Source organism: Heliconius melpomene, chromosome 3 (assembly GCF_056956725.1).
Source record: "Heliconius melpomene rosina isolate 202511_hmr_F chromosome 3, ASM5695672v1, whole genome shotgun sequence".
NCBI lineage: Eukaryota > Metazoa > Arthropoda > Insecta > Lepidoptera > Nymphalidae > Heliconius > Heliconius melpomene.
In genome coordinates, this window is record NC_140391.1 from 8,613,274 (window position 1) to 8,637,052 (window position 23,779).

Genomic DNA, 23,779 nt, shown 5'->3' on the forward strand with positions numbered 1-23,779 from the left:
GTAATCGCGACAGGTTGTGGGTTCGATCCCATTCGAGGAAGTGAACTTAATATATTCATTTCTTCGCTCTGGTATCCAGGCAAAGCGCGGTATTGATTTCAAAATGCATGATGCAATACTTCCAAAATACGGCGGAAATTGGGGAGCAAGTAGTCTTAACATTAGGCTTCCTCTGCCTACCCTGCGTGCGGGATACAGCGTGAAGCGTGAAAAAAAAATAGAATAGTAATAACAACGTGTCTACATGTAAAACAATAAAACGTGAGAGCGGGAGGGAAGGTGCACCGCTAGTCGGATCAACAATCCCGCCCACTTAACGCTCTAATCTAAAGGGTAGTGTTGTATATGTCAATCCGTAATAAATCATCGAATTTTAATAGGCTTAAATACGCTGACTTATTTTTTATTTCTGTTATCATATATTGCAATGGCAACTCCATTTCGTCCCTCATTTTTTTAAAAATATATATTAATTACATAATTTCTATAAAACTCTTAATATGTATAATATTTAATCAGAATTTCTATTTCATATTATGTTATGCCACACTCAAGATACGTAATTCTTATTTTTAACACGCTTTTATTAGGTCGAGCTGTAATAAAGTATGTAATAAAATCTAAGAATCGGAATTTGAATCACTTGTAATAATTGTATCCTCATGAAACTTGGCAGTTATACGTAGCTTAGATGACAGTATTACGGTATCAACGAGTTGGTGGGATGATACCTGCCAGCCTGAGCCAGGACCTGAATATTGAAACTTTTCCGAGGATCTAGTCGACCACTCTACTTTAGTTAGGCTCATACAAGGCTCCGAGTACATTCTGTATCACTTGTAGAAAAACATGTCTCTTGGTTTTTATTTGTTATATATTATTTATGTTTTATAACGCGTCTATTATAGAAAATTTGTGACATCTTAACTAGTATTAAACGAACTGGTCTATTGATATCTCTTTGCCACATTTAATAACGATGACGCAACTACCGAAATAAGTATATCAGCAATGATTTTCTATCATGCGAATTATATTATATAAAATCGAATCAAGTTATTGGTTTTATGTATCTATTTAAAAGTGAACTGCCAAAGGAACACGGATTGTTAAGCGATACGCCGCCTGTATCATTTATCGTAATTAAAAACGAGATATTATCGTCCCGTATGATTAAAAAGAGAACGAGATCGGGCTCGGACCTTGTAATAAACATGACACTACCGACCAATGATTGTGTTTAAACGTCGATAAATCCCGAGGCAATAAGCCCAGCCCTGGCCACAGTTCATTGAGTAAACCTGTGTCCGCCGCCGGCGTGCACGACCTGCGCATGTGTGTGCCCGCACACACGCACAGTGCTCTGTGTGTAAACAACACTCGTAAGTTTAGAAGCTCGACACCGGCGCCCAGTTTTTAACTTAATTTATACCTTCTTATTATTGTTAAAAATTTCTATTATTATAATATTCACTTGTAGATATACGAGACTTAAGAATTAATTACAAATGTTAAACAAAACTTTTCTAATATTAAAAATAAAAGAAAACAAGCCAAAGTATTTAAAAATTCGCGCTTACTTTTATAGCAAAAAACTTAAGCGCATTCAAATAACGTACTTAGGTGGCCGTTGCTCGATAGCGCAAGGGAAAGTTAAAACTTTCTGAATACTGATCAATAAAAAGTGAGAGTGTGTCTATACGCTGTGTATTTTAAAAAAGGGTCGACATAAAATGAAATGGAGATTATCAATTAATTCTAAGATTGAAAGAGCTACTTCGTTGCGTGACTTACTTTAAATACTGTTACATAAATAAGTATAACGCGTTAATGTTTCTGTCACACGATAGCAATACGTTATGGTAGGGGCAAACAAAATGTCATTACTGATGACTGTACAGGTAAAACACAGCAAATTATCATTAAAATAACTTATAAATTCAAAGGTTAAATATTTGCAATATTATTCATAAAAATATATGATAATATATAAATAATAAAATGGACAACGTACTGTCTTAACACTAGGTTTCCTTAACCCTTCTGTACGTCATATATTTGAAGCTGATTTTTTTTTATTTAATAAAAAAATGTAAACTCAATAGACATAGAGTAAAAGCTACATAGTAGAGGTAAGGTAAGGTAACTAACCGACCCAGTTTTGTCGAGATATCGTTGTTCACAATGATGCTATTATTTTACAGTTTTCTAGGCGCTGGCGTAATGTTGTCATTACAGTTTGATATAATTCAACCATTAAAATAAGGACTGCCATTGTTCAAGAATGTCTCTTGTTGTAAACTAAAAGAAGTTTCTTTTTATACCGGTTGAGGATAATAACAAACACTTAAAGTTTACTTAGCTGTGTAAATAGCGGCGGTTGATAGCAACACGCGCCGGTACTGAGAACTTTTCATTTATTTACTTACCATTGCTCGAAAAAATTACTTATGTATATACATTTTAAAATACTTAAATGCATTTACTCTTTGAAATTTTTATTGCTTTTGTACAGGAAGTGATCGTTAAAAAAAAAGTTGTGAGATAAATATCTAGGCTATGTCATGTTACTGTGTTATGAAATACGAATTATTATTTATTTTTTAATATTTTTAATTAATAATTAATTTGAAGTCGCCACTCGAGAAATTTTCATTTCTTTGCTCTGGTAACGAACCGAAGTGCGGCGTTGAATTCTGCCATAATTTTAAAGATAATGGGGAACGGAGGTGTCTTAATAGGAACACAGTGTTAATACTGCTTTCTTAGGTTCCTGGTCTAGGTCAGCAGAAACCAGAGTGAAGCTAAAAAAATGCCATATACCAGTTCTTTGTATATGTAGACATTTTTGAAGACATATAAAAGTAAACATTTACTTATTTCATAACTAAATTGTTCCGTGCGTAAGAGCCTAATTTTACCAGATTCGGTAACACTATTACTTCTTGTGTACATTTTAATTTCTTTAATAGAAATCTAGGTTTTGTATAACGTAAAATAGATTTTTGGGTAAACCATCAAGCTTAGAGGAGACGTGCCGGCACGCGGCATAGTGTCAACGTCCTGTCATGGTATGGTGTTTACATATTTCACCCGCGACCACGCGACAACAAAGCGAAATATCTACTTTGTATCCTGCCTGCGCTTGCGCATTACATACTAAACAGTTCCCTGTTTAATGCTTGCCTATAGCTATTTTAGTGTAATATTAAAAAACTCTTTAATATAACACTAAAATAGCTATAGGCAAGCATTAAACAGGGAACTGTTTAGTAAGTGTAGTGTCTGTAAACCAGACTGGTTGTGGGTTCGATCTCCACTCGAGGAAATGAAATATTTATTTAAATGTATATTTTCATTTCTTCGCTCTGGTGTCGAGGATAACCGTGGCGTTGAGTTCCACCGTTCAACACGCAATGTCTCTAGAATGTGGCGGAAAGTGAGGAACACTAGGTTCCCTCTGCCTATTCTCTGTGTTCGGGATTCATTCAAAAATTAATTAATTTAACAACATATTTGTATAATTTACAGTATGTATATACTCATATTGACATTAGATATTAATTTCATTACGAGACCTTTTTATTTCTGTAGGTATAATGAGTGGCCTCAAGTAAATGTGAATCAGACTGTTATTTGTTTTGTTTTGCGGTTAATATTATTGCAAGTTGCTTCGAGCTAGCATCCATTCACTCGTGGTCGTGGACAGACAGCGATTGACGTAGATTTTCTTGCAATATATTATACTAGGGAGTAGTTCCGTGAATTTGTAAACTTTGACGCATTGCACTGCGGCTTTAAACCTCATGTCATTCTGTACTATTTCCATGGAAATATTTGGAGATATGTTCTGGGGGAGGCTTGGATTTTAGCTTTGAATAGATATGTTTGCGTAAACGTTATTCTTTTATTTTTCTGGAAAAAAACAAGACTGAAGGTGGGCATGGCTCACGCGGCCACCCAATTCTTACGCCATTTTCCGAAATTTGGTCGGTAAAATCACGTTTCGATGCGTCGATTATCGCAGTAGCCCATATACATTGTCAAAATGAATACACATAAAAAGGAGAGCACCAGCCGAAAAAAGAAAAACTTTTTTTAATTTTTATAATTGCGAACCTATACATATAAAGATGCTTGACGTGTTGTTTCTGATCAACTTATCCTTTATATTATTCAACAGTTCAATCATAACAAAAAATATTATAACCTCACATATATAATAACCTCAATATATAATAGATATTATATAAATAGTTTTTGTATAGACTTTATTAGATTGTGAACGGTATTAATGTTGCGGGCGGAGTGCATCTAATTGGCACATTCGCGAGTCGTGGGAAGGGCCGTCGGCTTCATGCCGTGAATGAAATAAGAAGGAAAACGCTCTCGCATGCCATTTGGTAGAGGAAACCTCAATTTTAATATGTTAAGACATTTTAATATTATGTTTGGTATATATTATATTATATATTGCATTTTTAGCGCAATATTGTATAGTGTATACCTATATATAGTAGGCAGAGGGAATCTAGTATTTAGACACTTCGTCTCTACTTTCCTGAGGCATTAAGTGTTAAATCACGGAGATAACAGACGCCATATCTTAGTGCCACCAGAGTGAAGAAATGAAAATATTAATAAATAATAACTCATTTCCCCAAGTGGGAATCGAACCAACAACCTTTGCGTTTACAGTCTGTGCCTGTGCCAAGACAGTCTCTAATATAGGTATTTTATATATTAAAAAAGATATATGTGTTTTAATAATGACAAAGTATTTATTTATATAATTACTTAGATCATCGTCAATCTAGTTTAATTGTATCTACTCTATGGATTGTATGTTCATTATTTACATAAATAAAAAGATTTTTTATTCAACAGCTTCTGGTTTTTCATATTATAATTAATAAGCGAAGCTATATATAATAAAATATTAAATTCAAAATTTACATTTCTTGCGTAATCAACACTGTTAGTATAAATGTCTAAAATATAATTTATCTCATACATTTTAGTTGTGATTTAGGTACGTTACAAAACTGCACGTGTCTCGGTGAAAGCGACCACACCTTATCGGCTGCTCATTCACACATAGGCTACATGTAATATGTATTTAGAAACGTTTTAAATATGTGTTTAGGTATTATATAAATATTTTCTGTTTAAAATAAATTGCAGTAATAATAAGAAAATAATTAAATTAATGATCAGTACTGCGTAAAGTCTAGTCTTATTAAAAAACACCTATCTTAAAACATCGTTTAAAAAAACTTAATAGTATTTTTTCATATATAACATTTAAATATTACATGATATATGTATATGTAATGACTAATATAATTACCAAAAAATAAATTGAACATAATGATTCATCTAAAACCTTTAACTAAAAACTAAATATTGCGAAAGATTAGCTTTCTGTGTAAAAGAGAAACTTATGCAATTACCGATATTACGTCATCGTATTACTGGAATTTAAAAACCAGGTGTTATAGATTTTTTCCTTATTCTATAAAGTATCAGGTATTTTTATCGAGAAAAAAAGCACAACAAAAACTTAAGTAAAAAATTTAAAAGTTATCTTTATTTATAAACATTATCTCGCGTTATAAGTAATTAAGATAATGTAACATTTAATTTTCAATAATGTTTAAGTTAATGAAAAAAATAGTTCTGATTTTATTTTTAGATATTTAATTTAATAACACATCCTTATTTCTTTTTTTGACTGAAGTAAGGAAAATATATTACTATACATCTTTCTCGATGAAAAAAAAAACAACATTCGATATTTAAGTAAATTAAATCCTGCTCCGAGAAATCCATGTTAAATATTTATTTATTATTGACATTTCAAATGAAAATCGCAATCAACTACAATTCCACACATAATAGAATTCATTCAACCATTACAGCAATATACGAAGAATATTTAATACCATCACGTCACTCGCCCGTGGCGTATCCCGTCGTTTACAACATGCAGTGCATACTGCATACATTCTCAATTGCCACAAACTCCAGCCATGAGTCACACCATCAATTAAAATGTTACTCGGGACGTGTCTTACCCCTCGAATGATCGACATTCTTGGACATGCAGCCACAAGCGTTTTTTCCTTGTATATCTCGGATATCATTGTTGCAACAGTTTTTCTACACATATTCTTTCCATATCTCATCATAATCATTATTAATAAGTTTAATTACAATTGTTGTTACAGCAATTATTATAAATGTTTATGTATCGTGAGAAAATATCTTATTTATAATATGCTGATATATCCAAAGTTATGGTAAAGAAGGATGCAAATTATTCTGGATTGCATATACAATTGGTTTCTTTTAAGCGTTTACGTAGTTATAGTGTTTAGTTACAGAGACGAAATTAAATTCGAAATATGTAAGTCCTTCGTAGCGTAGTGGTACAGCGTTTCACCTGTATGTGCGATGGCCATGGGTTCAACTTTCACTCAGGGAAATGAATTATTTATAATACATTTTCCTAGCCTCGATAATTATATCGGCGGCATTAAGTTGCGCACGGGGCGAAAACGGAGAACGGAGTGTAATGATTCTCTATGCCTACCATTCTGTAAGCGGAAAGAGACTTAAAGTTTAAACAAGCGAAAAGTAGAATATGAAAGTAACAATCTCAATTACCAATTTACCATATCTTCACCCAACACACCAAGTTAAATGAGAACCAAAAAAAGTTAAAAAACAAAATTTGTCACGATTAGCTTAACAAAAACAGCTTTAAAGTAGTATAAATTCAAATACGACATTATTATATCCCCATGAAATAGGTTAATGGCTTTGTTTACTATGGGACAGTTTGGATTGTCGGCTGCATTTGAAGGGTTCTCAGAAAAACGCTTTCACCGCAGGTAGCCATGCTTTATGGCCGGATAGTACGAGTGCAACTTCTTTATCATTACTTTTGTTACTAAATGTATTACAGGAAAATAATGATTTAAAATTTCTTAGTATGATAATAGTTTATTTATAGTAGGTAAATATTTTTAGCACACGAATTATAAAACGATTATTTTTCTTTCTAATGTGTATTTCAATTTTGAATATGACATTAGCACATGCTTAATAAACTTTTGCTTCGAAAGTTAATCAACTTTTTACAATTTAGCAAAAGGATCAAAGAGAACGTTCAGAAAAAGCGTCGCGCGACAAATTCGTAGTTTTTGTCCCGTTAACGGGTCACCGACACGAACGCTTGTCAACTGTTTTCACTGAAAGTACGTATTTGTTGCACTAAAACTAGTTTATTGTGTTACTTTTGTGTTTTTACATAAAAAAATTAATAATAAGTATCAATGATAAATATTGAATTTTATCGCTCTTGTAACGTGCCTCGTTCGCGCGGCGCGGCGTTCAGTTCCGCTACTCAACTCAACGAATCCTGCGGACCTCTTACTGTTTCTATTAAATATTGATATTTGCGATTTACATTTAAGTAGGTAAGTACTTTTGTTGCAACAATTAATGACGCGATGACTGCATAACGTTTTGTAACATTTTTCTTATCTTCCTCCTCAATTATGTAAAAAAATATATTTAAACAATGTTTTGAAAATGTTTTTAATATGTTTTTTTGAGGCAAGTCCGGCCTCTCAACAATGCCTAGAGAATACGGCGAAAAGTGGAGAATGGGAGTGTCTTAACTTAAGGTTCCCAGAAACCACCTGTCTACCCTGCTATGTGCAGGATACATAGTGAAGCGTGAAAAAAAAAAACAAATAATCATATATATATAGATATTTAAGTTATAATTACAATAAAATATTTTTTTACAAAAATAAATACACCTATGATGTAAGAACACATTTACATATCGATCGATGACGAGCGCCGATGAGCACGCGAGCCGTCAAAATATGTGGGTCACCGTTGACAGAGTTATTAAAACTTATAACTACAAGTTTAAATACGGCTCATATAAATAAATAATAATGGCCCCATAGGGCCCACCTCAAGGTAGGCCGTGAAATGGAAGTCACGCTGTATCCCGCAGACAGCAGGGTAGGCAGAGGGAACCTCGTGTTCGTGTTAAGAATAAGACGCTTCGTTTGCCATTTTCCGTGGAATTCTGGAGGCATTTACACCAGGATGAAGAAATTAAAATATTAAATATTTAATTCCATTCGAAATAAAAGTGATTTTAATAAATATAGAAAATAAACGTTTACGTTATGAAAAGGAATCTTGAATATAAAAATTGTTAAATATAATGATGCTTGCAAATTTAAATGTTTTTCGAGCGAATATTTAAATATGGTAATATTTTTGTTTTCTCGCCTTATATAAAAAACAGCTCTACATATTTCGTAATTACTCCCTTGCAAAAGAAAATAATAATAATAGCAATATTATTTAGTTGTTAAATATTTAGCAAACCATTACTTGTACGTACCTACTTTATGTAATATTTCCTTATCCACGAAAAGGTATAAGCTTATGTTTATATTATTAACAAAATCATAAGTGATCTATACATATCTACCTAGTTTGTAATGACAGAAGAACGTTATCGTTTAAACGTTAAAAGGAAGCTCGTATTATCAGGCAATACATAGTTCCTAGTAAAAATAACACGATAAGAGTTCAGGTAAACAAAGCCTCGCTTTTTAACAGATAAAGTCATAAATACTGTAAAGTATTTATGTCTTTTATTTATCTTTTTGTATGTATTGTTTCTTTGTTATAAGGTAATCGGCAAACTGAGAATTGTTTGAGGTTTATTACCCAACATGCAAAATATTTGCAGTTATTAGTCAAATGTAATTAAGAGATGGGTCACGTTTTGCTGCTGATTAGCATGAATAATGAGTATAGGTAATATATGTACTGTAGTGATATTTTTTATGAAACAAATATCAAGACCACTTGATTTTAAACTTTTGTCCTATATATGAACGTGGACTACTTTAATACATTATAGATAAGTAGGATAATTTTTTTTTCGCCGCACTTTGCCTTGGTACTAGAACAAAAACATTAAAATATTAATAAATAATAATTCACTCCCCCAAGTGGAATCGAACCCGCGACCGTCGCGACTACAGTCGCCACGACTGCCTCCAAAATACTTATTGAAAATTCACAATATAACATGACAGCTTATATTTACAATACAATTAAATAGAAAAGAGAAAGCTTACAATGAAGTAGCAAAGATGTTGTTCAAGTCATGTAGAAACCTGTCTTGCAAGGCTGAGAGTTGAGACTGTTAGTTTTCTTAGGACTAATCTCTCTTATTTACCCTCTATGGAGCTATTAGGATCGCTACAGTTTTAAATCTAACCGATTTGGCAGGTTACCAGTTTTTAAACGCGATTCAAATCCAACCTCTGCAGTCGTTCAAGGTCGTTTTAGGTTACGTAAAGTTCATATATGAATGCCAAAATTTTATAGGCGGTCAACACAATTTATATATAACTATAAATATAGCATGGTAATGGTAAATATGGGAATACGTCATACATTTTGTTTGAACATCATTACGTTTTACGTATATGTAAATATTGAAACACGTGCTTTATTCGTAATTGTCTCAGTAATGTCAAACTTTTATTTTGTGTAATATATTTTATCTATATTATTTCATTATATCTAGTTATAAGGTTTGTTTATTATCTACACCCGTATACTGGATTTTGTAGGTTAATTTCATTCTATGTGGCATACAAATATTTTTTATTTATCCTATGATTAAACATAATCGATAAAAGTTCAAAGGAAAAATTATAACACACTTCATTCTTTGTTCTGTCAATGTATAAAAATTATGTCCTTTAAAGAATTGAATATAAAGAGTGGATATGCGTAAGTCGATGAATTACAAGTCGTTTGCGGTTTACCACTTCGCAACAAAAAGTAAAGTGGTCTCTTTTATATCAAGTAATTTATTTTCCTCATAATATTTTACTCTAAAAAAATTAAAACATCGATCATTGCCAAAACTTTATTTACAGAAAGATTTTATTTAAAAGAAAAATTATATTGTGTATAATAATCTGAAATAAAGTTTTATCGATAGTTAATCACAAAGCAGCGAGAGTAATAAGAAAATTGATAGGGTCCGGGCAGACGACGTATTTTAAACGTTTAACTTTTACACGCTAACATGTGAAACATAATATAAATAAAAACTAGCAACGGTTATTCCAATCAAAGGTCAAAATCAAAACTTCTGTATCATGGCAGAATGACTTTTAGCTTTCGCCATATTGTCTAAACGGTGTACATTTTTTTGGCTGTATACTTTTCAATCGCCTTCACTTTTCTCGATGTCAATGTCATCATTATTAGCATTTGACAGCACAATCGTGTCTATTATAGCCGTGCGTGCAAGTCACGTGTGAGTGGAGATTCACTTTAAAACCCAGTCGGTAGGTAATATAATAACGGTAATTTGTTTTTAAAGTTTTATACCGTTATCCCCTTTGTTTTATAACATTTAATAAACTAAGATTTACTTAGTTGTTCTTTGGATTATTTTTATAAAAAAGATTGAATTATCGGAGTGTCTTAACACTAGGTTCCCTCTGCCTACCCTGCTGTGTGCGGGATACAGCGTGAAGATGTATTCTATATTTTTATTATATTTCTTATACTTTTTTTATGTGTCCACGGTATTTAAAATGGAAAAAAATTTGAAAACTAATCACCACATAAGATTTTTTATTGGCTTTAATCTGTGAATATTTAAAATTGAAAAGAATGCATCCACCAAATATAGTTTTTATAAGAAGTTTAACAATGAAGGGTTGAATTTCTAAAAATCTTTTCTTTAAAAACCCTCGTCATACTGCTACCTGTACTAAATGTCAGCTTGAGCTGCCCAATAGGTCAAACCATGAGTAAACATGTGCCTTTTATAAATTAAATTTCCAAAAAAATATTAATTTAATGATTATACAATATTTTAATTAAACTTTATTTACATTTACTGAATTAAAAAAATATTAAGATGATTTCCTTATCCTTTTACTGAGATAAAAAAAAATTGTAAAAGGTACCCCAATATTAATTGATGCTTAATTTTACCGTATAATAATATTTTCTTTGAAATTTAAATAAGTAAACATGTTACTTATCTAATAATTATAACATAACATGATTTTTTTATCAGCTTACATTAATATTTTTTTTATTTTCCATAATTTTGCATTTTTGCACGCAAAATTGATTCTCTAAAAGCTTTACACCAAAAATGATAAGTTTATTGCCTTCATTTTTGTTAGCTTCCGGCTGTATCCTGAACATAGCGGGATAGACAAATGAAACCTCGGTACCTAGTGTTAAGACATTCCGTTCCCATTAAGACACTTTCGATCCCACTTATCGCTGAATTATTAAGGCATTGCTGTTCAGTGGCAGGACTCAAATCCACGCCTTGCCTCGTTTGCAGAACGAAAATATTAAATAATTCCTCGAGTGGGAATCGAACCCACAACCGTCGCGTTTACGCTTGTGTCCCTACACGACACGAACACGACAGCCTCAAATAAATATCTAATTCTGTAATGTATGAGCCTAATTAATTAATTATGTAAATGTCTTCAAATATGCACCTAATTTTGTAATTTAAGTATTTCTAGAAATTGAAATCATGTCATTCGTTGAAAAAACAATATTTCTAAGTAACAATAAACATAACTAACGCACTTAAAACGTGCAAACTGTAAAAACATAGTTATTTCACAATAAGCAGTTTGTTTTAAAATAGGTATATTTTATTATGATGACGATAATGGTAGCACTGACAAGTTGCTGACATATCGTCGATAGTGACGTAAATAAATTATATGGATATTTTTTTATTGGACTGTAAACGATGAAAGTTTGAGATAATGAAATGTTTAATATTTTCATTTCTCTCATTTTCACTCAAAACGCAATGCCTCAGAATTGGGTGGAAAATAGGGAACGGAGTGTGTTAGCACTAGGTACTATTCTTCCCCCTGCCTACCCTGCTGTAAAATATAAAAAAATAGAAAATAGAATCATGTCATTCGATAATGAACAACATTTAAAACATAGTTATTTCACAATAAGCATTTTGTTTAAAAATATATTTTATTATGATGATGATAATGGTAGCACTGACAAGTTGCTGACGAATCATCAATAGTGACGTAAGCGCGTGCTTGGGAATGTATTCCAAATATTTCCGGTTCCACTTGAAGGCTGTATGAAATATTATATAAATTAATATTATAACGTTTCTATAAGTGTTAATCATAATTCCTTATTAATTGGCATTTTAATGTTTTTATTAACAATAAATTACAAAATAGCCTTTTATGAAAATATCGAATTAGTAGCAATTTGATTCCATTTACAAATTAGTGCTTTATTTTTTTTCTATAAAGTTTCGAGATAGAGACATTGTATATGGAGTGGCGAAACGCCACGCTTTGTCTTGTTAGTAGAGCGAGGAAATTAAAACTATTCATTCTCCCAAGTGGGAGCTGGGTAGACAGAGGAAGAGAGGTAGAAGATCCTAGCCTTAAAATACTCCGTTCCCCATTTTCCTGCTAACTTTTGAGACATTCCGTATGGGAGGCGGAATTCAACGCCACGTTTTGTTTTGTTGCTAGAGCGAGGAAATGAAAATAACATAATAACCTAAAATTTATTAAGAAAAACAGCACGCTTACATGAAGAATGATTGTTTAAATATGTTATTGCTCATAAATATTTATGGGAAATCATAAAATCTTAATGTTTTCTTAATATGTAACAAATATAAGGTTATTTATATATAAAAATAAGCGTATTTCAAACAAAATATATATTGATATAACCTAATAAAATATTATTTGTTTGACAGCTCTCAGAAGAAGTGCAGAGGAAACAGAGCGAGTACCAGAAATGCCTCGAGTCTTACAAACAGATGAGGGCAAAGTTCGAGGAGAACTATCTTAAATGTAAGTTTTGAAATTGTAAATATATAATAGTAAAGATTTTTTAAAGCTTATTGAAACAAAATTAAGTAATTTAATTATTTTAAATATAAAATTGATCCTACAACCATCGCGATCGCGTGTCTCTACAAGCCAATAACTTTCCACGCTTATATGATGGCGATGATATTCAAAACTCAATTACGATTTTTTATATTTTCCAAATTTATTATTCTCTCCATCATCTCCTACTCACATTACATTTCTATTACGTTTTTTGCAAATAAACATTGCGTTACGGTACACGTACATGACTGACAGTCGTTAAATTGAACGCTAATAGTATAGCGCGAAAGCGTTTGTTCAGCACAATTGTTTACGTACAAACTAGCTCGCGGCGTTCCACATCGGTTATTCCTACATTAATTGAAGGTATCGGACACCAGACGTAACTGTGCGCTGGCGCCAGGGCACAGCGATTTCGCAAAATTAGACCCATTTATCAGCAAATGCAAACTCAAGTAGCTCGATACACTATTTTAAGATCTCATTATGGAGGCCGTCGCGGCGTAAGCACAAGTGTGACTGTAACGCGATGATTGCGGGTTCGATTAATATTTTTAATTGTTTGTTCTGGCACTAACACGTAATGCATAGAAAAAATCGGCGGAAACTTGTTAACGGAGTGTTTTAACACTAGGTTCTCTTTGCCTACTTTGCTTTATGAGGTGTCCAGCGTGAAGCTGATTATTAGCTATTTTAACATATTTTTTAAGTACAGATGAAATTAGTGTGAACCTCCATGGTGGTACTTAAAAAGCATTCATACAAATTGCGTGCGTGCAGTGCATAGTTAATGATTTTCGATGTCGTTGCACTCGCGTTCGGATTCCGTTCGTACGCAGCACTACCGTTTAAATTTAACAGTTATGGCGTACCTACAGGAGAAGATATAATCCATATTTGTCGCTCGTGTCCAATAAGCAAGGCGTGAAATACAAAGAAACATTCATTTAGTTACATTTTGCTTTAAATATTAACGAATTTGAGGCCAGTCGTGACGCAGGGGCACAGAGAGTGACTGTAATCACGACAGGTCGCCTCGAAAACTTGGGGAACGTAGTGTTACTTAACACTAAGTTACCTCTTCCTATCCTACTGTGTGCATGTAAAAAATAAAAGAAAGTAATTTATCAAAATTGAAAATGAAATGTAAACAAGCTTAAATAATCTAAAGTCAATATAGTTAATAATAAATAAATATTCGTAATGCTATGGTTATTACAATTTCTCTTCTTTCTCTCTTTTAGGCCCCACAAGTCGAGGCGGTCGTAAGTTGGACGAGACCAGGGATAAATATGGCAAGGCATGCCGTAGACTGCACAGAGCACATAATGAATACGTCCTGCTGTTGGCGGAGGCCACTGAGTGCGAGAGGGCTCTCCGCACCGCCGCGCTGCCCGCCTTGCTGGACCAGCAGAGACGGCAGGGGGAGGCAACGGCTTCTTCGTGGTAAGGCTTACTTTTGTATTAAGTTCCGCCAGTCAACACACAATGTTATGGAAAATTGGGCAGAGAGCGGGGTACGGAGTGCTTGAACACTACGTAGCCGGCTGAGCGGAAAAGTCATACTCAATATCTTATCGGATTATTTTTTTCTCTAATGAAGACTTTGGAACTGGCTGAATTACATCTGCAAAAGTTCTTACTTACTTATTTTTCTCTAAATATCACCCTTTTATTATAAATCTTTGAATAATCATAACAAAGTTATTTTCTCAGCATGGGAAGTTAGGTAACATGTTTAGCAAAGCTTTTGAAAAGCGGAAGTGTTGCATGTATTCGTTTCCGGGAGTTCCTAGTTCCGGTTATTAATGTAAAATTTACCATAATTTATGTGCATGCCTCACATACTGAGATATTGATCTAAGAGAATTATGATTTGTGTTCATTCTATATAATACAAATATTAGTAGGTGTAAATTGTAAAAGACTCAGATAAGTATATTTTTAAAGTCTTATACAACTTTTTATATCTTTCGATTTTTACCAAAATATGTTTTATAATCGTATTAGAACAAATAACAATATTTTTTAAAGTGTTTGTCTGTTTGTTTGTGCGTTTGTTGACGCTAATCTCGGAAACTGCTTAACTGATTTAAGTTAATAATATTACATTTTACATTCAGATTTCTACATGGCTTGCTATTTACATATAAGTACATAATATGTTACTAGTTAAAGAGTTTGAATTCTTAAGAGGCATAACAAGTCAAGGAGGTGATATCGTTCTCCTTTGCGATAAAGTTGTAAGTGGGTGTTACAGTGTTACGTACAACGAGATTATAAAACGTTATAGAAATTGTGACGATTATATTTTGCAATTCAAATAAATATAAATACGTATGTGAGAATAAAATAAAAATTATTTTAAAGATTTTTCCTGCATTACTATATGCGAATAATAAGCTAGAGTTATATCGCTAGGACCACCGCCGCTCGGCCTTTTTAGAAATATCTGCATGTTGAATCTAAACGTTTGTTTTAATAAATCTGAAAAATTATGTTGATATATTTTCGTTTCCTTGTTTAATTGAAGGAATCCACAACCGTCGCGGTTATAGATTATCTCAGTCTATATGATGGCGTTTTAAATATTTTAGAAGGAAATTAGGCGTCTCAACATGGGTGAGAGCAACTCTCTAGAGATATTTTCCAAGTCTGGACCTCAGCTTTAGACAAATCTGTTCCTGTAAAGGTTTTCTTTTAATATTTCAGGAAAGAAAAAATTGTTAGTAGTTTTTTTGGGGTGAGCATACTATTCTTGGGTGTGGGGTAATGTAAGTGTTTATTTAAAATTTAGTGTGTAGGTGCAGTATATTTTATTCAGTCAGTATATTTTATATTTTTTTACATTATCACTATAATTTTATTTATACAGATATTTCAAAATTAAAATATTAAGCTTTAATCAAATAAATCTATCAATTTGAAACATTTAAACGTCTTAATGTTAGTATCGTGAGTTCTAAGCACAATTTCTCGCATAATCCGGACTTGAAATACCTGAGTAGGTATTTACTATTTATACATAGGATAAATTACAAATATAGCATTAGGTATACATGTTAAATGCATGTTGCGTCTGTGGAATAGCTATGCAAATTATATGTAAAAGTAAAACCGGTTGATCGCGTGTCAGAAATATGGTGAAGTTTCCGTTTTCCCTTCATTCAAGGTGTCTAGTGATGGGTATCTATATCTAGTGCTCCATCGTCTTGTGGATATGTTTGTAGAGTGTAGTACCTAGTTAGCTTCACGGTGTATCCCACGCAAAGCAGGGTAGACAGAGGGAACCTGGGAAGGTTCACTCCGTTCCCAGTAGGACACTTCCGTTTCGCTCTTTACGCCGAATTCTACACCTACCATGCTACACACGAGATGCAACGAGAAGCTGAAAAAAAATAACATTATGACCAGAATAGTCTTTTTTTCGCTACTTGTCCCGTCTAAACATTACCCGCTCATTTCTCTTTCGCGGTGGAAACCGGGTTTTAAGGGAAAATAACATTGCCATTGCCTTTTCGAGAAGTAGAGTACACATACATACATACATACATATATAAAAGTAGATAAGCTATAAGTTATTGCGTAGTATAACCTGTTTAAAAGCTAAGAACCTTATATTTGAAAGTTACCGGCAGAATTAAATATTGCGATTTCCCGCGGAACTCTTTGCTATAATTATGTTATTTAATTTGCAGTTAAGATGTTATTAGATGAATATTTCAAATGTAATCTTTCGTGTTATAGAAACCAGTATATTATTATTTATTTGTAAGAAACCAATATGTATACTTTATATGTCGTTCATGCTGAAGTTGTTTTTATTAATAAAAATACCTTAGACATATTATATTTAAGTATTTTACGCATTTTGTAGGTGGTGGGTGTGAATTAGAGACAATTTGATATGGCCCTGAGGTGTTAAGAAAGAGGAAACCTAATGTTAAGACACTCCGTTCCCCATATTCCCTCCTTTCCACCGAATTTTTCGAGCCAGCGCGTGTTGAGTTGAGTAATGGAACACTAGTACCTAAGCTTGAATGTATCTCATATTCATTTACTTACACAGGAAAGGTATCTTAGTGGAGGTCGTGCAGAGGTCAGACTTCAGTACAGACAAGTTCAGGGAGATCCAGAGCAAAATAGAGTCTACGGTGACAAATCTGAGGCCGCAGGAAGAGTACAAAGAGTTCATTGAAAAGTACAAGTAAGTTCTTTATCACCTTTTTTGTTTAAATTTACTTAAGAAATTTTAATTATTTCCATAACATTATTATTGACAAAACATTTTATATCTAAAGATAAAACTTTCAAAGATATAATTTTAGTTGAAAAGGCAGTAGTCAACATTCTTCACGTGTTATATTTGCTTAAATTTAAACCACAGTTACAATGATTGCATAATATTTTTTTTGTAGCTTCACGCAAAAGCGAGCATAGTAGGGTAGGCAGAGGGAACCCGGAAACCTAATATTAGGAGACTCCGTTCCCATTAACACTCTTCCATTGTTATTTATTTACCATATTATTCATTTTACTTTACCTTTTTTTATGACAATATATTTTAAAGAGTTATATATTTGCAGATCACCACCTTCGACACCCATAACTTTCAATTTCGACGAAAGCTTAGTAGAAGATACAAGTGGCAAACTTCAACCAAATCAACTAACAGTCGACAACCTTACAGTGGAGTGGTTGAAGGAAAAATTAACAGAGCTGGAGACGTTTCTACAAGAAAATAGGGAAAAACAAACCGCCTTACAGGGCCCCGAAATTATAGGGAACGGTGTCTGTAAGAATAATAATGGGGGAATGACCAATGGGGTGAATGGTATAGATAGGTAAGCTATTATTATTTTTTATTCTTTCTTTATGATTATCAATAAAAATATCATTATAATATTTCATTTTAATAATTCTCTGTTACTAAAGAACTCGGTCATCAAAAGCTTGCGTATATTATAACTAAGCTCAGACATTAAAATTACATCATATTTTAGGCATTCTCCACCACCCATACCAGTTACAACTTCAGAACCAATCAAACTTCTAGAACTTCGAGTATCGGAACGTAAATCTGCCAAGCAAGCGGAGATGATACGCGCTGCGTTGGCGGAGTTAGGTTGCGAAGAAGCTCCGAGCGGATGTCCAGATTTATCTGCTGAGACTGTTGGTGTTGATAGCTTGGATGGAAGTTCTCCGGATCATCAGGTTAGTTGGTTTCCATCTATTTCAGATTTGTTTACAAAGGTTGAATTATAGAAAATCCGTGAAATAAATAAGTGACATTATGAGGCCTGTTGGTGACACTGTATCTTTATTTTTCTTAATGATATGAACCTAATTATCCATCAGGCATCCAATATATATTTACTTATTAAAATTTTGAGATGTAATTTAAACGTCATTTATGTTTTGATGTGACACATGCCTGATATTCTCCTGCTTTAAGCTATTATCTGTATTTCCTAGAAACTAATTATGTTAAAATTTTATAAATCATGATATAAACATGATGTAAAAAGTATTACAAGAATATCTTCTTAAAGTATTATTGGATCATCAGGACAGATCGTCCCTTGGATCGAAAGCTTCAATGGACGCCCTAAGGTTACACCTACATTCTATTATACCACCGAAACCATTCTTCAAACTATTTACACGACCATTTCGACGTAAATCAGTTCCATCAAGTCCAGCGTTACCACCAAAAACATATAGGAGCAGCAGCGAAGGACCCTCAGACTCGGTAAAGCTTATGTGGACTTTGCGAAAACAGCGTGTTGTACTAAAAAAACGTTTCCGTAAACGCCTGGATGTATATGTGCAGTGTAAAATGAAGAATGATACGTTTAAAAAACGGAGAAAAACTCGTTGTAAATGTTCTAATAGTGTGGTGAGTGTATCTAACAAGATAAGCATGGCATGGTGCTCACGCAATTCCTATAGCATCTTACGCAAATTATATTGTAAAACTCCAATTTTCACTGTTATTTAAAACTAATTATCTAAATTTCTGGAGAACCACAGCATAATGGTGTGTTTTCCCAAACTATTTATATCCCAAATACCGCACCGCGCGAACTTCACGTCGGAATAAGCTTTCGTTTAGAATTAAAATAGCACTCAGTTCACTCTAAAATTTCAAAATCAAGGTTTGAGACGTTCCAGAAATGCTACGCGGTTTATCCAACGTCGGTGGCCGTCAGTCGTTAACGTCAACTTCATACAGTTATTATCATATTTCCGCTATAAAATTAAAAGAAAATGTAATGGTTGTGTGTATTAATATACAATTGACGAATAATGGATCCGTTCGCGATGTATATAACGAATTCGGACTTGTTGCCGCCCGTGGCTTTTCCTCGACGCAAGAAAAGATTGAAGCAGCTGCAGCAGGAGCTTGAAAAAGAAAATGTAAATTCTGCTTAATTTGTGGTTTAGAGTGAATGCATGCTTATTTGACACTAATATGTACTAATGTTTGTTTTATACGGAGTCGAAAAATAGCCAGAATTGCTCTTATTTTAATTATGACATTATAGAATGGACTCGTATTAATTAAATTAATTATAACGATTGACAATATGATAAAATATTATCAACTTATACCAAGTTAATGAACTAATGTACAGCTCTTATGTATTGGATATAAGGAGCTTTTTAACTATGAACTTTTGTTTAATTTTGTATTATTGTGTTAAAGTATTCTGAAATTATAATTATATCCGCTATAAAAACTATTTAATGATTAGAACAGAACGTGCAGGAAACAGAAAAAAATACCGTAAATTATATTCACATATTAACATTGAATATATTAATACACAATATTCACTGGAAAAAAATGTTAAGCTCACTGCATTAGCCTACGCACGTGGTAATGTGTCATATAGTTTAAATTTGTTACAATGTCACATACAGTCATCTCTTTCTTTCGTACGTGTTCAGGTGAGTGTGAGCGAGACGGAGCGATCGCTGGTGGACCAGGAGTGGTTCCACGGTGTCCTGCCGAGGGAGGAGGTGGTGCGTTTGCTGAGAGCTGATGGCGATTACTTAGTTAGGGAAACCACGAGGAATCATGCGAGACAGTTGGTACTGTCGGTGTGTTGGGGACAGCATAAGCATTTTATTGTGCAGACAACGCCGGAGGTAAAATATTTTCAAAATTTTATTATTTTTGAACATACATTAATCATACATTATTGCTAATCCTTTTAAATATACCATAACCATTATATATTTCTAATTCTTTAATTACTTAACCTTAAACATATAATTCCAGGGTCACTACCGATTCGAGGGTTCAGCGTTCCCCTCAGTGGCTGAACTGATAGCCTGGCAGAGGACCAGTGGGGTTCCTGTCACAGCCAGATCTGGGGCCTTACTACGACGCGCAGTACCGAGAGAAACTTGGGAGTTGAATAATGATCATGTACAATTGTTGGATAAAATTGGTCGGGTAAGACTTTTTTTATATTCTTCTTGTTAGCTGTTTGTTTTGTTCTTGGTATCACATGTCTCTATCAATTTATTAGGCAATTGTTGATATAATTTATTTCTTTACTTTTTACCGATTTTAAAAATTCATGGTATGGCGTGGTGTGTATCAGGTCTCCTTTATAAACAGTGTAGTGCTTTTCTTCTTTTACTTTATTTTATTTCTCTGATCTTGTAATATGAAATTTAACAGTTCTCTCTGGCTAACCGACTACTGGAACACAGCGTGAAACAAAAAGAGCAATTCTACTTTACCATAATTAAAATTCCTTATATTTTCTTCCAGGGCAACTTCGGTGACGTCTACAAAGCACGTCTCAAAACTACAAGTCAAGAGGTAGCAGTGAAGACGTGCAGAGTAGCACTACCGGAGGATCAAAAACGCACTTTCCTACAAGAAGGGCGTATTTTGAAGCAATATCAACATCCTAATATTGTTAGACTTATCGGCATCGCTGTGCAGAAACAACCCATTATGATTGTTATGGAGCTAGTGCCTGGTAAGTGTCAATATAATTTTATTAAATTTCTTTATGTGTCTACAAAATAAATATATTTTTATTAACATAATATGTAAACAGAGCAGGGAGACACATTGTTCCTCAATTTCTGTCTAAATTAGGAGATATTGCCTGTAACAAATTTTAAACGTTACACTTTTAATCTCCAGAATGAATAAATATTAAAAGTTACGTTTCCAACTTCCAGGTGGTTCCCTTCTAACTTTCCTACGAACGCGATCATCGAACCTAAGTTCCAGAACACTACTAGCAATGTGCCGGGACGCCGCTGCCGGTATGCGGTACCTGGAATCCAAGAACTGCATCCACCGGGACCTGGCGGCGAGAAATTGCTTAGTTGGTGATGATAATATCGTGAAGATATCAGACTTTGGCATGTCCAGGGAAGAAGAGGAGTATATAGTGTCGGGTGGTATGAAGCAGATACCTATTAAGTGGACCGCTCCGGAGGCTTTGAATTTTGGTAAGTTTGTGGCCTACTAGCTTTTACTAACAATTCAAAATTAAAAGGAAGTAACTAAAAGTGCAAGAGGTAACTCGTTGCATCTTAAAACAACATCTTTCTTATTATTAGACACTAAAGGGGTCTTTCAATTGGAAAGTTCCTATCCAAGCTCCTCTCTGGGAAATGATCATACCATATAACATAAGCACATGCGTCATTGTTAACGTGATGGTTGTGGATTCGATTGTCACTCGGGGAAATTATATTTTTAATATTATATTTTCCTGACTCTGGCAAGAAGCCAACGCGCGGCGTTAAGTTCCTTCACTTTCACTTCACCAACATGTGTTATAATAATGGTTAACATTTAATTATTTCCAGGTAAATATACGTCTTTGTGTGATGTATGGAGTTACGGTATTTTGATGTGGGAAATATTTTCTAAAGGGGACACGCCTTACGCCGGCATGAGTAATTCTCGGGCTAGGGAGAAAATTGATAATGGTATGTATTATTTTCTAATAACACAGATTTTACAATTTAAAAACATGTAGAATATTTTTGCAATATAATTTAATTTGCTTAATGCCCTAAATTTGGGATAAATATGTATCTTTATTAACTGCATTTTTTTAAAAATATAATTACAAACTTTTTTCTAATTCTATTACTAAAATATAACTATAACTTAATCTAAATTTGTAAAGTTAGATAGAATTATTAATTTAATCTATAATGAATAAAATAATACTAAACTGCATACAAACATTACAGGTTACCGAATGCCAGGACCTGACAGTTGCCCGGAAGACGTATACGCACTAATGCTTCGCTGCTGGGAGTACGAACCAGACAAACGTCCGCATTTCCACCAGATTTATACCATTATTGACAGTATATACAACAGATAATAATTAATGTAATAATTTTAAAAAAGTTGAGACATTGCGTCCTGGTTTTGACTCGACGCCGCGCTTTGTCTACAAAAGCCGGAAATAAAATTAATTTTAATATTATCATTTCCCGGAGTAGGGAAAGAATCCACAACAGTCATATTAGCAGTCAGACGATGCCCCACTGCACTACCACGACCCCATAATAATATAGATTATATATTATCATTAACCTAGAATTTAAATTTCAGTTACATTGCTTGTATAATTATTTTTTTATAGAAAACGTATTAAATGAATTATTATTATTTTTTGTAATAAAAATGAAACCTGGAGATAATTTGGAAACATATTTTTATAATAAGGACTTTACATATTTTTGTAAATATTTCTTTTTATCTGTCAGTATTGTTTTTATTTATAAGCGGTATAAAAATATCAATTTAAAATGTACCAATAGTTTTAAGTTTTTTAATTTAAGCCATTTTAGTAAAAAGATTAAAGCCATAAGAATTAACTTTACCTTTAAGGTATATCCATATTAATTGTACTTGTTGAGATTAAATTATGATGAAACGAAACTGATTGTTTTATAGAAATAAAATGGTTTGGATTTAAACATAATTAAAATAATTCTTGTGTAATATGTATGTATCTGTCGTAATGTTATATTTTATAATAAAAAATATTTTACTCTATATAAAAAATACGAAAATAATTTTCAATTATGTAAAATAGCAAATTGGTTATTTTAGTGTATTGTAATTTGTTATGGCAGAATGCTTATATGCCTTTCGTAAAAAAGTCGATCTCTCAAGTAATACTTTTAAAAATATTAGGTTACTCTTATAAATGGAATCTTGCAGAACTCAACGCCTCGATTTGTCTTGCACCAAACAAATCGAAGAAATGTAACCTACTCATTCCCCCCGAATAGGTATAGATGCCACGAAGCGACGCAAATATAGAAATATATTTAAATTTTACAATATTTTTGTTGTATAAATTAACGATTTTAATGGACGTAAAATATTGTTGTAATGATTTAATTAAGGAAATATATTTTTGATGTATACCAAGATGTTAATTGAATTTAGTATTAAGTACGTTTTTAACGACTTTATAATGTTGAGTAAATGTTGAATGTGATAAACGCTGCTTCCAGTTTGATTTACATTTATATTTTTCTTGCCTAGTTGTATGTTTTGAAATAAATTGTAATTTCTATGTAATTAATCTGATTTGAACTCAAAGTGAGATATGTACTCTAGCTATTGAGCATATAGTAGATATTATTGTAAATATAATTCTTACATAATTTTAATAAAAATAATAGAAGAGAATATTTCTTTTATTTAACCCTTAAATAGTTGCTACTATTCTGTATGATTAAAAATGCACTATTATGTATGATTT

The 23,779-nt window shown here is 32.8% G+C and overlaps 1 protein-coding gene across 3 annotated transcripts in view; it reads left to right on the plus strand.

Moving 5' to 3' along the window:
• Positions 1 to 23,706, plus strand: part of FER (tyrosine-protein kinase Fer) — a 39,645-nt gene extending 15,939 nt beyond the window's left edge. The window contains exons 3-14 of one of the 3 annotated variants that reach the window (XM_085207727.1): positions 12,863 to 12,959; positions 14,246 to 14,447; positions 17,071 to 17,208; positions 17,588 to 17,845; positions 18,005 to 18,215; positions 18,571 to 18,900; positions 19,956 to 20,156; positions 20,290 to 20,466; positions 20,791 to 21,004; positions 21,213 to 21,488; positions 21,852 to 21,974; positions 22,245 to 23,706. In XM_085207727.1, coding sequence (XP_085063853.1) covers positions 12,863 to 12,959; positions 14,246 to 14,447; positions 17,071 to 17,208; positions 17,588 to 17,845; positions 18,005 to 18,215; positions 18,571 to 18,900; positions 19,956 to 20,156; positions 20,290 to 20,466; positions 20,791 to 21,004; positions 21,213 to 21,488; positions 21,852 to 21,974; positions 22,245 to 22,381 — 2,364 coding nt within the window. In that variant the 3' untranslated portion in view covers positions 22,382 to 23,706. The remainder of the gene's footprint in view (positions 1 to 12,862; positions 12,960 to 14,245; positions 14,448 to 17,070; positions 17,209 to 17,587; positions 17,846 to 18,004; positions 18,216 to 18,570; positions 18,901 to 19,955; positions 20,157 to 20,289; positions 20,467 to 20,790; positions 21,005 to 21,212; positions 21,489 to 21,851; positions 21,975 to 22,244) is intronic. The other 2 variants (XM_085207728.1, XM_085207729.1) reach the window with 2 other exon arrangements.
• The last annotated feature ends 73 nt before the right edge of the window (positions 23,707 to 23,779 follow it).